Source organism: Cucumis melo, chromosome 3, assembly GCF_025177605.1.
Source record: "Cucumis melo cultivar AY chromosome 3, USDA_Cmelo_AY_1.0, whole genome shotgun sequence".
Lineage (NCBI taxonomy): Eukaryota > Viridiplantae > Streptophyta > Magnoliopsida > Cucurbitales > Cucurbitaceae > Cucumis > Cucumis melo.
Genome location: NC_066859.1, coordinates 1,384,051 through 1,403,397, shown reverse-complemented (window position 1 = coordinate 1,403,397; position 19,347 = coordinate 1,384,051). Strand labels below are relative to the sequence as shown.

General features: G+C 30.3%; 1 protein-coding gene and 1 non-coding gene across 3 annotated transcripts; one reads left to right on the top strand and one right to left on the bottom strand.

The window, feature by feature from the left end:
* The first annotated feature begins 2,298 nt into the window (after positions 1-2,298).
* MIR156E (microRNA MIR156e) lies at positions 2,299-2,399 on the top strand. The gene is given in 1 exon segment (NR_120772.1): positions 2,299-2,399. It is a non-coding gene; the product is annotated as a microRNA MIR156e (primary transcript).
* Positions 2,400-5,059: 2,660 nt separating this feature from the next.
* LOC103485461 (zinc finger CCCH domain-containing protein 14) lies at positions 5,060-8,797 on the bottom strand. Of its 2 annotated transcripts, XM_008443080.3 has the most exons (3): positions 8,719-8,797; positions 7,172-7,841; positions 5,060-5,688 (listed from the first exon to the last, which is right to left on the bottom strand). In XM_008443080.3, the coding sequence occupies exons 2-3, from the start codon at positions 7,817-7,819 to the stop codon at positions 5,395-5,397; spliced, it is 942 nt and encodes a 313-aa protein (XP_008441302.1). In that variant the 5' UTR covers positions 7,820-7,841; positions 8,719-8,797; the 3' UTR covers positions 5,060-5,394. The 2 variants fall into 2 exon arrangements, with proteins under 2 accessions (XP_008441302.1, XP_050937969.1); XM_051082012.1 differs by lacking the exon at positions 8,719-8,797 and having other exon boundaries at positions 7,172-8,064.
* Between the last annotated feature and the right edge of the window lie 10,550 nt (positions 8,798-19,347).

The window sequence follows — 19,347 nt, the reverse complement described above, 5'->3', positions numbered from 1 at the left end:
AATGAAAGGGGATAAATATAAGGGCACCCTACACTACCCTACCCTACCCACTTGGGGTCACATCACTTGCCACTAATGGAATGGTCTTTTCCAATCAACTATCTCTTTCTTTTCTTACCCTAAATTCATATATCAAATCATCATCGCTTGTAAGGTAACTCTCTATATTTTACCTTTACTATGTATGGAATGTGTCCTATATACTATACTATAATCTTTTAACTTCCGGTGTGAGTATTTGGCTATTGAAGTTAAGAATTTTGTGTTTAGGGTATAGAGTTGTAAGATCAAAAAAAATCCAATATTATAATCTAGTATAGTGTTTCAACCTTCAATTGTAATAGTGTTGGGTTTTCAATAGAACTATTATAATTCACAATTAACTATCTTAATATACTATTTAAAATATCTCTTTATTACTGTGTGTTTACTATTTTTTAACCAGACTAAAATAATTTGTATATCAAATATTGATCATTATAATTAAATTATAATAGTTTACATCCAAACATAATACATTATTAACCATACCAAAACAGTTTGCACTCAAATACAAACTATTATATCATACATACTATAATAAATAATTTAAAACCTCAAACGCCTCCTCTGAAAATGAAATTGAAAATTTCAATGACTTGTATTATTGAACACAAAATTTGAAAGTTTAAAGATCAATTTGATATTTTCTAAAATTCATGAATAAAAATATGTAGATATAAATTCAAAAGTCGTTCGTGGCTTTTAAACTTAAAAATTAAAACTCCAAATTGATGAAAACTTGAAACATTAGAAGCTTAATTAACTTAAAAATAAAAAAAAAAATGGTGATAGAGTAATTGATTGTATAAAAAAGGTGAAGTATAATTTGAAAATCCAAACATTATTCTAGATTTGTCTCTACTAAATTAGGGTTTTCCATAGTAATTGTAACTATAGTTTGAAACTAGAATATTAATTTATATGTAGCTTTTAAAACTAGCTTACCTTTTTCAATTAAGCTCATTTCATTGATTTAAGTGGGAATTAATTTTGGTAAATGTTAATTTGAATTAAAATAATTATGTCATAGATAAAAGACATGTCCTAGAAGCAATGTTCCACAATGAATTCACACATAGTAATTTGTATAAATGAGATGAAACTATATATTTAAATTTGTTATATATATATATATATATATATATATGATACTTTGGTAGATTATGGGAAAAGTTTCAATATACATCAATGACAGAAAAGAAATGGAGGGGAAGCACAATGGGGAAGTGACAAATGGAAGGAATATAGGTCCAAACAATCCCCACCTAATTTTTTTAGTTGTGAATGTCAAAAAGACGAGAGCTATAGGGCCAAAATGATAAGAAGAATGGGATAAATCTTTTAGAGTTTTGGTGGTGGGGGATTTTTCAATTTTCTGTTCCCTTCTCCATACTTCTTGTCAACTTGGCCTACCCATTCCCCTCATCCTAAACCCCATCCACCATTCTCCCTTTACCACTTTCACCAATTTTAAAGTATTCCCCCCCGTTAAAAAATGTGTTCATTTTAATATGCATATATTTAATTGATAACATCAAAACCAATCCATCTATCGAAGAAAAAGTTAAAATCATACATCTGAAAACGTGTCTATGTTTTCACAAAACTGAATGAAATATTGAACTAATATTATATATATATCTGCAAAAGTAAATATTGAAACGTCACAAATTTAATATCACGTTACAATCAAAAGGTTCGAATATCGTTCATTAATCAATCAAACAAAAAATGAAGTAGTATCGAATCGATACGTCTGCAAAAGTAAAGGTTAAGTTAAAACGAACAAAAGTGAGAGAGACTATACGTCAAAAGAAGACAGAAATAAAAGAAAAAGAATCGTAAGTTTAACGGAAACTTTCCTATTCAAGATTAATTGGTCCAATACGATGAAATTTGTGTGAATTAAGCAAAAGAAGTAGCTAGAAAAAGGCATAAAAGAGGGGGGAAAGTGTGTGAGGAGAATATTGATGATATTTAAAAAGTGGGTATTGCATACTTTATTCATTCAATTTCAAAAGGGTTTTACGGCTACAAATGGAGGACCCCAAACCCCATAAACTTCCCTATAAATTGAGACATTGTTCAACTTTGGCTAACCATCCCATTCATACCATTTCTTCACATATATATCTCTTTCAAACTAAACCATTTTCTTAATCTTTCTCTATCTCATTTAGGGTCTTTTTTTTTTTTTTTTTTTTGAGTTGTTTGTGATTGGAACGGGAATTAAGAAAAGAACGCCAATATGGTGATACCTACGTTGTTGACAGAAGATAGAGGGCACAGACGATGAAATGCATATTTGGTGCATCTCAATCTTTTGTGCTCTCTATACTTCTGTCACCACCTTTTCATTTCCTTTTAATATTTGTTTGATAACTATTTAGCTTTAGAAATTTTTTTTTTGAGATAATTTAAATTCTATTTAGAAACTTATACTTTGGTTATTAGATTTTGGTTTTTTGGTAAATTTAGCCTATAAACACAGTTTTGTTATCTACCTTTTTACCGGTACTTTTCAAGTCAATATCTTTGTTTTTAAAAGTTGATTAAGAATTCAACTCTGTTACTTCGAAAAAAGTAAAGGATGGTAAGAGTTTGTAAAATATTAGACTTAGTTTCTAAATAACAAAATAATTAATTACCAAACCAAATTTTTTACTTCCTTGTTGTTCATTTTTTCTTTCTAACTTTCGAATCTTTCTTTTTAAGGCTTGTGTGTTTTTTAATGGATGAACTCATTATTATTTCTTTTGTGTGATTGGTTTATTAGATCTGTGAACTGATTAAAATTAAGTTTTATATGTTCTCGATTATATTTTAGTTTTGAGTTATCTTATCATCTAATTCTTCTATTATTTTATTCAGTTGTCTGTATTAATTTGAATTTTTATATATTAGTATTTTTTAGAGAAAGAAACCAGCTTTAGTGCTACCTTAGCAAAGAGCTAGGTAATTTTTATACATGAGTATTAGACTAATTTGCTATTTTTAGGCTTCATTTTTTTCACTCAAAAAATAACAAACATTAAATTTCATATCACTTTAATCACTCTCTTTGTTTTCTCTAAATGATTTAATCACATCGAAAAGCATTAGTTCTTCACAAAGTAATCAATACCTTGTCAGCAGTTTTACATGAAAACTACAAAAATCTTTATCAATCTTTTTCCCCAATATTGCTATCTATTGATCCATGGATACAATAATGTTTATTTTAGTTTGTTACTGATGATCAATTGTTTTGCCATTTTACTTTTGAACATATTGTCTTGTTTTCTCTCAAATTTGCACAATTTCTTTTCATTTTAAAAGATACTTAGGTTCTGTATGAATACAAACTTAGGTCTTTATGGTCTTATCAATAGGTTTTTCATCATTGTAAGATTGCAAGGGAAGCTGGAGAATATCAAGGCCTTCTATTGGTAAATCATAAGTGTTTTTTTGGAATATAGAATAATTAGGGAAAAAATAGGATCACGATCGAGGTAAAGCTGCTTATCTCATTCTTTTATTACATGGCTTATGGTAATGTACCTTTAAAATGTTGCATTTATATTATTATGATTGTATCTTTGGTATGTTACATGACATACTCTCAAACATGTTTTTTGATAGGGGACCCCATACATCATATGTATGTTCATGATTATGATCAAGTTTTATAAGTAAGCATAGGTAGTTATATGCTTCCAGGACTAGAAGGGTCTGTGTATATTGATTGCATGCACTCCTCTAGATCCAACCCTCTTATGTAATTATGTTTATATTAGGACTCTAGAATGGAGTATGTATGGTTTTACCTCCCTAGCTAGTCCCCTTATAGTTATGTTATGGTTGTTGTTGGGTGCGACTAATTAACTGCATGACAGGCTAAATATCAGATGAGTTAGTTTCACTCAAGTTCAAATTTTCTTATTAGGACTTCCGTTGCAACTACCTCATGTTAAGACAAGTACAAGTTTTGGATCCCAAACCATTTGTTTTCATTGCATGTTGTATGCGATTGTGCATTTGAAGGCACTACCTTATGCGAGAGCTACTTACCGGGTATATATTATGTACTTACACCCTATTCTACAGACTTTGCAAGTGAGGATACAGTGAAGGAAGCATGACTGGAAACCACTCAAATGGCCAACCATCAAACTCTTTGCTTTGGTCACATGTATTTGCTATGCTAGTGTTTTCTGGATGGATCCTGGTGTTTTGTAAAAGAAACGCTTGTAAAGTTTTTACTATGGAATATTAAGAAGTTCTTATATTTCTTTTCAAAAGATCTTTGATCAAAACACGTCTCATGTTAGATAAATAATGTAGTCTACAATATGGTACTGGCTTCATTATGTTATGTAAGGATCAGGTCGTCATATCTAGATACGTACACACGTATATATACACACGTTTATATACACACATATATACACACGTTTATATATACATATATATACAGTATGTGACTTTTACTCGTTTATATATATATATATATACAGTATGTGATTTTTATTTGTGATGATGTTATGTTTGCTTTTCAAGTTTTACAAATTTTATTGTGTCAATTAATTCTATTAAAATTAGAAGGTAAAAAAATAAAAATTTTCATAATGTAATTTAGAAATACCTTCAAAGATGAAATTGTATTTTACATATATAATTTAAGCAAACAAACACTAGCACAACCTCCTTTGTGTTTTAAAAAAAAATACTGAAATTTTTACTTAATACCAAGCTGATTATTTCTTTAGAGAACCACAATTTTTCTCTAAAGAAAAGATTTCTTTAAAAAAGAAAAATTAGAAAGAGAGTGTTAGATATGAAATCATTGAACAAACTAATTGGTCCACACTTATAAATCTATTTATTTTGATTTTTTGAATGCCTTTTTAATTATAATTGTTAGAACTTATATATACAAACTTACATTTATCAATTCATTATCATAAACAAAAATAAATTAAATTTAGTAACATTTCAAAAAGTTGGCCTTCATAACAAATAAAAGCTTTTACATATATATAATAACTCATTTTTATTTCTGCTATAACAGTAAATATTCAACACTTAGAATTATCATATACAATAATATTCATTTTCCAGCTGGAGGGAAAATAAATCTTTTAAATCATTCCACAAATAAATCAAAATAATAATAATGATAATAATAACAACAACAACAAATATATATGTATATATAAGGCCATTATTATATACACTACACAAAAGCCAAATAACTTCTTCTTCTTTTTCCTTTTATTTCTTCTAATATCTTTGTTTCATCTTTATTGCTTATTGTTTCCAGTTGTTTTCTGTCTGTGTTATTGTCTGTTTGTTTTGGTCGTCGGTCATCTTTTATTGTTCACTAAGAGAATGGCGAAAATGGCACCGATGACCGTAAGGACACTTTTGACCAGCGAGTACCATCCTACACATTTGTGTCTTGTAACGTGGGTGTCTCATGACGGGTCGGAGCTCTTCCAGTCCATGAGCAAATCGACAATGATTGCCATAAGGGCAGTCGCCGATCTCTTGCCATTTATTGCAGAGCTCTGTCTTGGTTGTACCTTGATTGTACACCTCAAATTCCGTTGCCTCCTCTTCTCTCTTTCTACTCCCACCATCGCTCACCGGAGTGCACGCCCCACGCTGCCATAACCAAATCTAACTTTTAACTCATCTTTAATTCTAATAATTCTTTAAACTTTTGTCTTTGGAAATTTTAATTTCACGTACAAAATTCAAAGTTTTTAGTTATATATCTCTTATATAGATGCACCGTTTCAAAAATTAAACCACTTGTTACTTTGTTAGATATAGGTTTGATTGAACGTTCTACTAAGCTTGTAATTACAACTAGTAGCTCTTGGAATAATATTTTTTAAAAAAAGTTTGATATACTTATTTATTAATTTAAATATTTTAATGGGTTTTTAGGATTTAAACAATTTGTTTTATACATATAATGCATTAGTTGTACTTGAGAATTTAGAGATGTGTTAGAATGTTATATTTCCATATATTATATTATGTTTAGTTTATTTGGTATTCAATTGGATTTTTTGTTTTTTCACTTTTAAAAATAGTTCTAAGATTGTAAAGAAATTTTAGAAACAAGAAAATTAATTTATTTTGTGTTCAAATTTTAGGGTTTACTTTTATTGTTTTTTTATTACCCATTTTATTTGTAATCAGTTTATACACTTAAATATTCTTTTATCTTTTTATCAATACGCAAATTTTTCAAAAACAAAAAAACAAAATCCTAATTTCAATATATAATTAACTATTTTCAAATATAATAAAATGAACCAAAATATTTACAAAATATCATAATATCAATGTCAAACCAAGGTGGACTATGTGTTTGTGTTTATCGTGGCCAACTTGTAATATTTTGTAAATATTTTCAGAATTTTTTCCATTTTAAATAATTTTCCAATTAATAGTTATGTCTACTAAATAAAAATATGGAAAATTGCATCAGATGAGAAAAAAAATTAAATAGCCTATAACACATTTTTTTTTGTATATTGTGAATATGACAAATATCAGACAGCTATCGGAAGACGATCGAGAGACTATGTTATCCGCTTTTAAATTTGCTACTTTTACAATTTAAAAAATATAGTAACATAGATCCTATTATAATAATTTTTTTTGCTGTTTTTGCAAGCGTCCCTACAAATATAGTAAAAAGAGTTGGATTCTATTTTTATATAAAAGTACATATTTAAGAAATCATCCAAACATGTTTCAAATTTTAGAAACAAAAAAATCAAAATCCATTACCAAATATGTTTTTTGATTTCTAAAATCAGAAAACTAAAAAAAGTTATATGATTTTTAAAATAAAATTTACAAATATATCTGTTTGGATCGATAAATTTAGTTGTATTTAGTAAATGTTTTAATTTTCCTAAAAAAGGTAAATATTTTAATTTATATTTTGAAATATTTCAAAATAGTCCATAATTTTTTGGTTTCTAAAATTCTAAAAAGTAAAAACTAAAAAGAGATTTTCAAAAACCAAAAATTGAAATCAAAATGATTATTCAGCGCTAATTCAATACGCTCACAATGGAAAACACAATAGAAAAAATGAAAATGTAATAATAATCAATATGCCTACCAATTTGATGTTGGGTGGAGCGGAGGAGGCGGCGGCGGCGGCAGAGCGGATGGAAATGCTCTTTGGAAGAGAGATCCGGTGGAGATTATTCCTTCCGTCGAACTGATCATTATATTTTCCAATCACACTCGTCGGACTAATTATATCATTATAACCAATTTCATCCCCACTTTGGCCGCCTCCAATCAGAGACCGGAGATGAGAATTCGGAATTGAAACAAGATCGTCAATGGCCGTCTTGGACGAAATAACCTTCACAAGCTCGGCATTCGCCAATCGGAGCTGGGCATTCTCCTGCCGTAGATAATCAGCGTCGTCAGAGACTTGACGGAGGCGGCGGAGGCAGAGATCGTGGCGGTGACGGAGGTGACGGTTTTCGAGAATAAGACGGGCCTGAACAAGAAGGTCGTCAGTGGTGGAAGTGGCGGTGGCGGTGGTGCAGTGGTTGTTGTGGTCATCGTCGGCGGAGGAGGGCGACGGAGTAAATGAAAGAGAATTTGGAAGAGAGGAAGATGATAACAATGGAGGGAAAATTGAATGATACATTGAAGCGAAATGCTGACTGAAATCCTCAAATTCCGCCACTGACAATTCAGTTGTTGAAGAAAGACTAGACGGCAACAATGGCGGACACATTTCCTCTTCCATTGCAACTCTGCTTTCTTCAACACTGAATTAATACTCCCACAAATTAAAAGATTAAAATTAATTAATCAATCATTCAATTCTTAATTCAATTTTGGTTTCTATAATCACTAAATAAAATTTCCATTTTTATAAACTCTTTTAGCTTCAATTTAAACTTCCTCAATTTAATTTAATATTGTTAGAAATAAGAAATAGTAGCAACCTCGATTAAATTGCTAAAATCGGCAACAATATAAACCATTATAAGAATATAGCTAGAAGAATTATGCTTAATTTTCATCAACTAATTAAATATCAAAATTTATATTAAACTCTTTTAAATTTGTCTTATTAACGATATGAACAATATTTGAATGTTTTTTTTTTCTATATTTGGTAAATATTTTGTTAAATTTATCATTTTTTTATCATTTATTTTTTCTTTTTTTACTTAAAAACAATACAAACCATTATATAAGAATGTAGGTAGAGAAATTATGCTTAATTTTCATCAACTAAATATCAAAAATTTGTAAATTGAAGCAAAATAAAATGTCAAAGAATAAGACGTACATATGGAACCACTACTCTCTCATTTTTCCCTAAACTCCAATATACCAAAAAAGAAAACTCAAACTGAAATTCATTAGTTAAAAAAAAAAATTACTAACCAGATCAGCAATGTGAACTTCAATTAATTCATAACATGAATTATTAAAAGAAACTATACATTAAAACATATAATCAAATTAATCAAACATATCATAAACTTATATATAATGATTATGTATGCTTTGGAAAGAAAAAGCACAAAACAAATCATTTTAGCATTACAAAAACACCCTTCTTTCCAACGCATTACCCTCGTAGAAACGTAAATAGAAAGGAAAAAAACAAAAGCAAAATTAGAAAATTTATACCTAATTTAAACAACTTGTTCTTCAAATTTCAAACCCCCATTCCCATTTCTTTTTCTTTACAAATTTGAAGCCGAATGGCAGTCGTTACATAAACCCTAACACAAGAAAGGCCACACTTTTATAGCTAACCATACACACACACACGTGTGTATGTGTGTGTGTGTATATGTATGTATTTATATGAAGTTTGTTAAGGGGAAGTTGTTAGGGAAAAGGGGATTTCTTTTTTCTTAAAATTTGGCGTGGCGTTGAAGCATGTGAGAAGTTGGAGAAGATGGGAGTTGTTAATGAGAAGATTGGTAATTACAATGTGTATATAATTTATATTTATTATTATTATTATTATTATTATTATTATTATTATTATTATTATTATTATTTATGGATCTTTTTTAATTAAGCAAATGATGAATGATTGTGGTGTTGGTTTCAATATCTAAATCTATAAATGGGGATTTAGAAAAAGGAGGAAGTTGGATGTGTAGTGATAATCAATCATACAATAGATTTTTAAAGTTGGAGGAGAAAACTACTATATGGTTTGCTTATTTGTCACAACTTTAACTAACTTGGATGGCCCTCATATGTTGGTGCATGTTCCTTCTAACTTCTAATATCTATGCTTTTGATTTATATAAACCAACCTCTCTCCTTTTTTTTTTCTTTTTTTAATTCTGATTTGATATTGGAACCTGAGTTTAGCTCAATAATAATTAACATGATATTTATTTATTTATTTGTAAAAAGTTAGAAATTTGATCCTCACTTTTATGATTGTTTTAAAAAAAATGATCTATGTGTTATCACTCAATAGGTCTACTTAAGATATGTTGACAATTTGAATATAGATTCTATTATTTAATTTTAGTTTCGGTGATAGTTAACTTTTGGAGAGTGTTTGGTCTACTTAATTAGTAACTCGACTTCAACCATACCTACGATGGGTGTTTGCAAATTAATCAATAAACTTTATTTCCATCTTTTTTTTTTCTTTACTTTATACATTTATCATAAAATTTCATCCTATAATTCTAGACTCAAGTGTAAACGTTCTAATTAATTCCAAGTTTTATTAACTTGTTCAATTCCCCTGGCCCCCGATGGATGGATTAAAATTTAAGAAAGTATTGAAATTAGAATTGTTCTGTTTCTTTTTTCCAATGACCAATTAATAACAAAATGTGGTCATGAAACAAAATAGATTTTAGCTTTTTGTAAATTTTATAATGTTACAATTAAATAATTTAAGGTTTGTTGAGTAATTATGTAGTTTTTAGTTTTTTAATATTAATCCTACAAACACTTCCATTGTCTATAAACTTTTTACTTTGTTACCCACTTTTTATTCATATTTTCAAATTTCAAATTAAAATTTGAAAACTAAAAAGGTAGTTCTTAAAAATTTTGTTGTTTTTTAGGGTAATTGTAATAGATAGAATTTTGGGAATAATAATTAAGTGTATAACAATATTTTTAAAAAAATTTAATTATATCAAAGTCTACCAACGATAGACTTCTATCACTAATAAATTTTTATCCAATATTTTTAATATGATCTATGGATGCTAGATTTTGACAGGTTTTGTTGTATTTGCAATTTTAAAAAATTGTTGCTATCTATGTTAATATTTTGAATCTAATAGTTATATTTCAACTACTTTTTTTACTTTGATTAAAAATTAACTTTTGTACCAAAATATTATAAGAAAACATGAGAGAATAATCTTAATTTAGTTTTAAAAAAATTGAATCCTATTTTGGTTCTTTAACTGAATTTTATTTTTAATTTTATTTTGATCCCTAAACTTTTAAAATCGTCTGTTTTAGTTCCAACTTTTAAAAACACTACAACAAGTTAGGGATCTCCCAATGCCATCATGCATCGGCGACTATTATAAATGGCTTCAAAGAAGGCTATTCTGACGTACAATCTCACGTCGGAAAGAATGTCTACCGAAACGCGTCGAGAAATCCATTCTCGACATGCAACCAGCACGACGTTGAGAAATTCCTTCTCCCGACGTCGAATTGCCTGACGATGATAAAACGTTGGCACAGTCTCATTCTCAACGTGACGTATATACATCGGCAGTAAACCACCACCGACATCCCGTTTAGGCATCAGGAAAAGTATTCTCCTGACGTTACATCGAGAAAATGTCCTCCAACGTTTTCAATAACACATTGGGGGAATGGCATCTATTCTGATGCTTTGAGTGCGTTGGGAGATATTATGAATATATTTTTGTATTTATTGAATTTTTCTTTTTTTTTCAATCGTGCAGTATTCTTTTCGATTCCAATTCGATTTAAATTGACTAAAATTGTAAAAAATAAAAATAAGCAACAAATTACTAAATAATTATATAAAATACCAAATCAGAATTAAATGTTACATTGTCTAACAAGTTCGAATGTTCTAAAGAAATTACTTATTAAAAAAAGAGCATATAGATCTCTTTATGGTCACAGACGCCATATTCCCACAAGTTCATACCTACAATGACACAAAGGTAAATTTAGATATATATATCATTGAATAACGCAAAGAAAATAACTTAAAAGTTGAAAAATACGTACCGCAAGTGCTCACAGTCTGTTTTGTGCCCGACTCATTTCTTCTATCATCTTCTTCATTTCTTCCATTATGTTATGTGTGCAGCTCTAACGTCCTTCTCTATTTTTCAATCATGTGTTTAGCTTCTTTCAAGCTCAAATATTTGTTGCTTAATCAGGACTTTAGCTTCTTCGACCTTGCTAGATTGTGAAAATGAGGTCGAAGAACTACTAGCACAACTCTTACGAGACTTAGGCTTGGGTTCCCAACCAAGACCTTTTGAGTAGCCTATTCGTCTACCAAAAACGATCTCTCGCATATCTCGTCTCCAGAGAGTGATTGAGAACCTAAACTTACTCCAATGAATAAGTTATGCTCAATCTTTTATTTTTTTTTTTACTAAAGCTAAATTTAAACTATAAAGACTACCATAACTGTAGGATAGCCAAAACAAACTAACCACAAATAACTTCAATATTTACAACCTACCTACCCCTTCCAACATACTTTACAAGCTACACAACACTTCGAACCACCAAAACTACTAACAAATTCAAAGCCAAGTTTGCACTAAATAGGCTACCCACTACAAGAAGTGGATCGACTCCCAACGCATAAAAACATCGGCGTAAGTGTTAATAACGTCGAAAACTGAATTTCTGACATAGAAACAAATATCGAGAAGACCGTTAGAAGAAATGCATTGGGAGACCGATTTCTGACGCTTCACTAACAAGGCTTCAGGAATACTTTTCTTCCAACGTTATCGTTATCACCGACAAGGCATCCCCTACGTCCATAGTTTCGACATTAGCTATGCATCGAGAATAACTATTCTCGATGTTTGTATATCCAACTTCATCCATGCTTCAGTAATAACTATCCCCGACGTGACGTTTGCACCATATTTCCGACGTATGTACTGCGTCGGGAAATTTTTTAAATATGTCATTTTTCATTTTTTTTAAATATTTTCATGTAATATTTTCCTATAAGATTTATTTCCTGAAATATTCAATTCATTGCATAGCTTGATCATGCTTAGCCCATAATTGGAGCTCTACCATGGACTGCGAACAAGAGGTTGTGGAACTGCTTGCACTGGCCGTCTTGCAGGCGTTGGCCTTGGCCTTGGTCTTGCGGACCCATAGACTACGAACATAAGGTTGGGCCTTGCAATGACCATAATTGAAAATGTTGCTCTTAAAATTTCTAACAACATGTCGAAGGACTTGTTACTTCAACCATTTAGAACCTTGACATGCATCAACTAAACCAAAAAAATTAAAGGAGGAAAATTCAGAACAACAGGGGTACAACTCATTACATGCTTCATTCAATAAGTCCTGAAATATATTTGTTGTATCTTCATCTATATCTATCCCAATATTCTTCAGCATTTCATCCTCCAAACGACCTTCCTCCGTTTCCTCTTTCTGTTCAATCGGGGCTTGTAAACATTTAGCATACCAAACATATCATCTTTTTCATCAAAAAGGTTAATACTAGTTCTTCCGTCAAAAGGGTTACGTACTATTAGCTCCTTCATCAAAGTTTTTTGTACCTCTAAAGCTAATTGACTCTCCATTATACGCTCATTTTGTGTAGTAGGGGGATATTTCAATAGTCAGTAGATGTCGTTCTACACCCCTCTAGTGAGTTTCAATTTGAGTTCATACATCTCTTGCATAGACACCTTATTCGTCCATAGGCATCAACGTGAAACTTGACAACCTTTAAAAATTGGGTCACTCCCTCTCTATACTCAATGAAAACGTATTCCTAAGTTTCCTCTAACCCTTGTCTATCGTTTAAGTCCCTAAAACATAAATAGGTTTGATTAGAAACATATTCTTCTCCTCTCACATCTTAAACTTACTCCCCTAAATATATAATCTCCCAAAAATGTTCACTAAAACTAAAAATGTTCACTAAAACTAACTTCAAACTACAAAAGCTACCATAACTGCAAGATAGCCACACAACCTAATTAACCACAAGGAACTTTAATCTTCGCATCCTACCCACCCCTTCCAACAACGCTACCTTACAGGCTATCCTACTGCCACTCCTTCAAACCCTCAGAAATACAAACAAATTCAAAACAAATAAAGCTACCATAACTTTGGAAAAGTCATCCCAAATCAACAACAAAATTATTCAAAACTACTAAGAAATAAACAACTAGAATTGAATTAAAGGCTATCATAACTGCAGGATAGCCAAAATGAATCTTAACACAAATTACACAATTTTTAAAACAATAATAGCCCTCACCCCCCCCCCCCCCCTCTCCCCCTCAAATTTTCAACCCTAACCCCCTCAAATTTTCAATTGAAACCCCCCTCCCCACCCCTTCAAATTTTCAATTCAATCCCCCCCCTTCCCCTCTAATTTTCAATCCACCCCCTTCAAATATCCAATTAAACCTCTCTCCCTTCTCTTCAAATTCAACCTATACGTTCAAATTTTTAATTCTTCAAATGAATTTCTCAAATAATCCTCCTCCCCCTTCAACCCACACTCAAAATTTCAACTTCAAAAACCAAAATCTATTCCTAAACAATATCCTAAAACTAATTCATCGTTTAAATCCTAAAACTAATTTCAAAAAACAAAAAACTAAACTATTGAAACTAACCTAACCTAAACTAACATTTAAAGGCTTAGGATTAACTTACCTCAAATAGGGATGAGTAGTGGCAGACGGCGGGAGAGGCACGGTAGTAAGCTCACGGCGGCGAGGGAAACGGCAGGGACGACAACGATCTCTATTTCTCCTCTTTCGTTTCGATTCTATGTTTCATAGAACTTAAACATCTTTTATATATGGGAACTCTCGATGCAGCATGAAAACATCAAAAGATCCCCATGTTCCCGACGCCATCCCCAACGAGTCACTAATGGTGTCAGGAATAGTTAAAACCATTTTCGATGTCATGCATGAGGCATCAAAAATTGTTATCTGACATAATTAATGTTTGAAGATTTTTTACGGCCATTTCCGACGCATGACGAGTGCCGTCGGGAACATGGGTGTCCGTTACCAACATCGTGCATGAGGCATCGAGAGAAGTTATATACTTTATTTAATTGCTAACTATTCTTGACGCCCTACACCCGGACGTCGAAATTGGGTTCTTATTTTCCAATGACCCTATCATGGCGTCGAAAAAAGGTAATAATAAAATAATATGTTTTCTTTGCCCGACGTGTGAAATGTGGCATCGAAAAAAGGTGTTTGTCTCGATGTTATTTCTTCCAACGTCGTTTTTTGCGTCGAGAAAACATTGATTTCTTGTAGTGACCATAAGTGCAGGATAGTCATAAGAAATAAATCACAAATTACTTCAATCTTTACAAGCTGACTAACGGTTCCAACAAACAAAACTACTAAGAAATAAACAAAAACTAAATTTCAACTAAAGGCTACCATAAGTTTAAAGCACCTATTTTGGTTACTCATTCTTTAAATCTTTAACAAAATGTTAAGGTGACTTATATATTTGAATGACTAACATACCAAATAAGGTAATCGCTCTAAAATAATCTAAGGTTTTAATTTGCAATTAAAGATTAGATGATAAATGGATGTTCTATCGAAGAATACTTAGAAGTCAAGTTACTTTCAAGATTTTGTTCATTTATTATTTTGGCCCATTGATTATCGCCATTCTGCTTCACTTTCTCATCAACTCATGGTGGATGTAGTTTAATTAAGGAAAAAACTTGGATGCAGCCTATGATGCATCTTTCTACCGCATAAAAATAAAACATAATTGATTATTGCAATTTTATCAATATACAATATTTTAGTGCTTTGTTCCCTCAAGGGAATATTTTGTGATTTATTGAGGTACTTTTCTCTCTTACATTTTTTTTTCTATGATGTGATTCATTGTGTAAATATTCATTTGCAATTTCTTAGGCCGTTGGGGTAAGAAAATGTTTATTATTATAAATCGTTTTAATTTGGAATATAATAGTATGTGTTTGAAATGTAAATTACTTTAGTTTAAGAAGAAAATAGTAAATATTATAATAAAGAATAAAATAAATAAATGTAAAATAGTAAAAATTGTAGCAAACAGTAAATACGGTAACATATATGAGAATTTTGGAGTACTAAATATAATAGTATTTAGAGTGAGAAGATGTGTGTCCCCAAACACTCCTATTTTATACATGGGTTACATTTATTTGGTTTTTTTTTTATTACCTTGCGCAGAATGTTAATGTTAGGTAATATTCTAACAATATGAATAAACACTTAGGGGCCGTTTGGATTGAGAGAATTGAGATAGAAATAAAAGTGGGAATGAGTATGACATAACCATACCCTTGTTTGGTACAAAATTTTGTAGTTTAGGTAGCTATTTCCATCACCCATGCATCATTTATGTCCATTAACTATACCCATTCAAAATGATTGGCTTTCTTCTTTTTCACCATCTTTTCTCTTTTAATACATTTTTTATTTTTTATTTTATATATCATTAAAATTAATTATTTTATTCTCATCCTTATTCTCTCAATCTAAACGGCCCCTTGGCAACAAATTGACATGATGGCCGGCGACCAACCAATCGTCTTAAACATTTGTGATCGTTGACCGTCTTCACCATTGATCAACGATCGTCTTCTCCAAGTCTTCCTACACTCTTTTTCATGGTTTTGAATAGTAAACACTATTCAAGTCCATGGATTACTTTTTTTTCTAATTCAATCTAGAAATTTGGTCGGCCAACTTCGAACACCACCTCTGGTGACTATTGTCGACTGACCACTAGGCATCATTTTTTATAACTCCGTCGGTGAACTTTTGGCCACCAACTCCAGCAACCATCGTGAATCTTAAAAAATTAATAAAAATGAATTTTTGAAAACTTTTTTTATAAGTCATTCCAAATATGTCTTGGATTTAATAACAACAATATTTTTTAGGGAAATCTGTGGAAATGGCAAACGTAAGAATGAAAATTGTCAAAATAGCAAACTGTTATTTTATTTTTATTTATGGCAAAACTAACTGCCTGAAATAATTTTTAACTTTTTTCGACCGAAAATGCTCCTCAACAGATGAAAACTGTCCATAATCAAATACAATATATTTAAGGAACCCGGGAAATCAAACAAAACATCACATAGTCGATTACAGTGTATCTGTAAACACATCCACTTATGATAATTATTAACCAAATCAAATAATTATTATATTATTTCAAAGATCCCTAACCATATTCAATTGATTTCAATATCCCCTAATTATTCCTATTTTTCCCTTCAATAATTATATATTCAAACTTTAGCTATCGATTTTTTCCTTCAATAGCTATTAACGCAATGAATAGGTTCTAAAATTTTAATGCAATGAATTCTTCCTTCCTAAAATAATGATAAACATGATGCAATAATTAACCATATACAAAAACATTAAAAAAAAACTAACGGAAAAGCATTTAAAACATTCAAAATTCAAATCTCTAAAATTCAAATTTAAATTCCAACCATTCCCTAAAATTATGGCAAATATAATGGGAATACATAAGTTTAGATTCAAATCCCAACTATCCCTAAAATCATGCCAAAACACAAACCGAAATTATCCCTAAAATTGGGAATATCCCTAAAATTGTTATCTATTTTTAATGTTGCCAACAAACCGGAATTAATCCAAACCAAAACACAAGATTCACCAAAAGACAATCTTTTTGAAATTTCACCGAAACGTTCATGGCCATTAAAACATAAATTTCAACGAAGAACGGAGCAAAGCATATTATTTTTGAAATTTTAACATCTTTATATTCTAAACTACTTTAGAAAAATAACTAATATTGTCTTCCCAACATTATATTCATAAGATTATGCTATATACATTTTATTTCTTTGCCCTTGTCTACCATATTTTCGTAATATCCGACCATTACATCAAATTAAAACGTGATCCCTATAAATGAAAAAGGTACCCGTATAATATATGAAACAATAATTTAATTTAATATTCATCCCTCCTATATACAATCTAGTAGTGAATACTTTATTCGATAAACGTGTTTCCTTTGAATTTTTTCCATGGCTTTACAACGAGTGAAGACCGTATTCGATGGTAGATGAATTGAGTCCTGCCGGTATATTGACTATCGCCTCCTTGATGTATATGTTCCAGTTTCATCCTCACTTTCAAGAATTTGCAAATTGTATCCAACGTAGACTTTTTCCAAATTCAGAAGTTTCTGTCTCTAGATTAACCGTTTACAGGAAAGATTGCAACAATTCGAAACTCATTCGGATTGTTGATGATAAGGATGTGTCTTGGATTATGTTACTTATATCGAAATTCCCCGACAATGATCAAATAAAACTCAACGGAAGAGAACTGTCCAGATTCAAATACAGTATATTTAAGGAGATAGAAAAATCAAATAAAATATCACATATTCGATTACAGTGTATTTGTGAACACACCCACTTATGATAATTATTAATTAAATCAAAAAATTATTATATTCTTTCAAAGATCCCTAAACATATTCAATTGGTTTCAATATCCCCTAATTATTTCGATTTTTACCTTCAATAATTATATATTCAAACTTTAACTATTAACGTCCTATAATTTTAATGCAATGAATACTTCTTAAAATAATGATAAAGATGATGCAATAATTAACTATTAACAAAAATATTAAAAAAGTAACGAAAAATCATTTAAAAGATTCAAATTTCAAATCTCAAGTAAAATTCAAATTCAAATTCCAACCATTCCCTAAAATTATGGCAAATATAATGGAAATACTAAGTTTAGAATCAAATCTTAACCCTCCCTAAAATCATGCCAAATAAAATGTGATTTAATTATGACAAATATAATGGAAATACTAAGTTTAGAATCAAATCCCAACCCTCTCTAAAATCATACCAAATAAAATATGATCTATCTCTAATTTTGCCAACCAACCGGAATTAAGGAAAACAAAAATAGAAGAATCAGCGGAAGACAATCAACCGAAATTAAAGGAAACGAAAATTTGTACTAAAAGAAGAAGGTGGAAAGCGACGGAGCGGGTGGAAAGCCATTTGAAAATTTAAAGAATGTTAGAACCGGAGAAAATTTGAAGAAAATTTTGAGAACTCGGTATTTTTTACCGATACATGCAGAAAACAGAGGAAAAATCCAAAGGTTGAATAAGGAACAGAAGTGTGAAACGAAACAACTCACCGATACTTTGGGTGGTGCAAACCGATTAAAAAAGGAAGGACGTGCAAACGGTGGAAAAGCGACGGAAGAGAAATCGATGGTGGAAAAGTGTCGAAAGAGAAAGCGACGGTGGAAAAACGAAAGAGAAAGCTACGGTAGAAAAGCGACGGTGGAAATGCGTCGGAAAGCCTTTAAAAAACGGAAGAAAAAATACGCCGGAAAGCTTTACAGAAGATGGTTTATTTTTTTGGGAGGAAAAATTAGAAAATTGAAGGGAGTGCATAGTATGTATTAATTACAGGGTATTTGTGGTTTTTCTTACTATTGTATTTAGGAGTCTATATTGTAAAGTATGTAGGGGCATTTAAGGCATAGTTATCACATTTATTACGTGGAAATTAACTGTTTTGCTATTTTGACAATTTAAAAATAAATTTGTCATTTATCCAAAGTAAACTTTAGATTTTGCTATTCTTCTTGTCGCCCCTATTTTTTAAAATACACATTGTTTTCATTTTCTATTTTCTTTTTTTCTAAAATTTTAATAATTATTATTATCAGATCATCTTTTTTTTTTTTTAATTATCTCTCTTCCTTTTTTTTTTGTTTAAAATTAATATTGTGATCTAAGTATAAATCAATATTAATATATAGATAATATAGTGGAAATTATAAATATTTATCACATATATCATGGTTTGTTTTTAATTTAATAACATTTTTCATTGGTCAATTTAACGGGAAGACTTAGGACTTATTTGGATTTGACTTAAGAAAAAATTATTTAAACAAAAACCCATTTTGATAAAAGTGGTTAAAAATAAATTGCATATGTATCATAGGAAGACAACATGACTATACCTAAATGTAA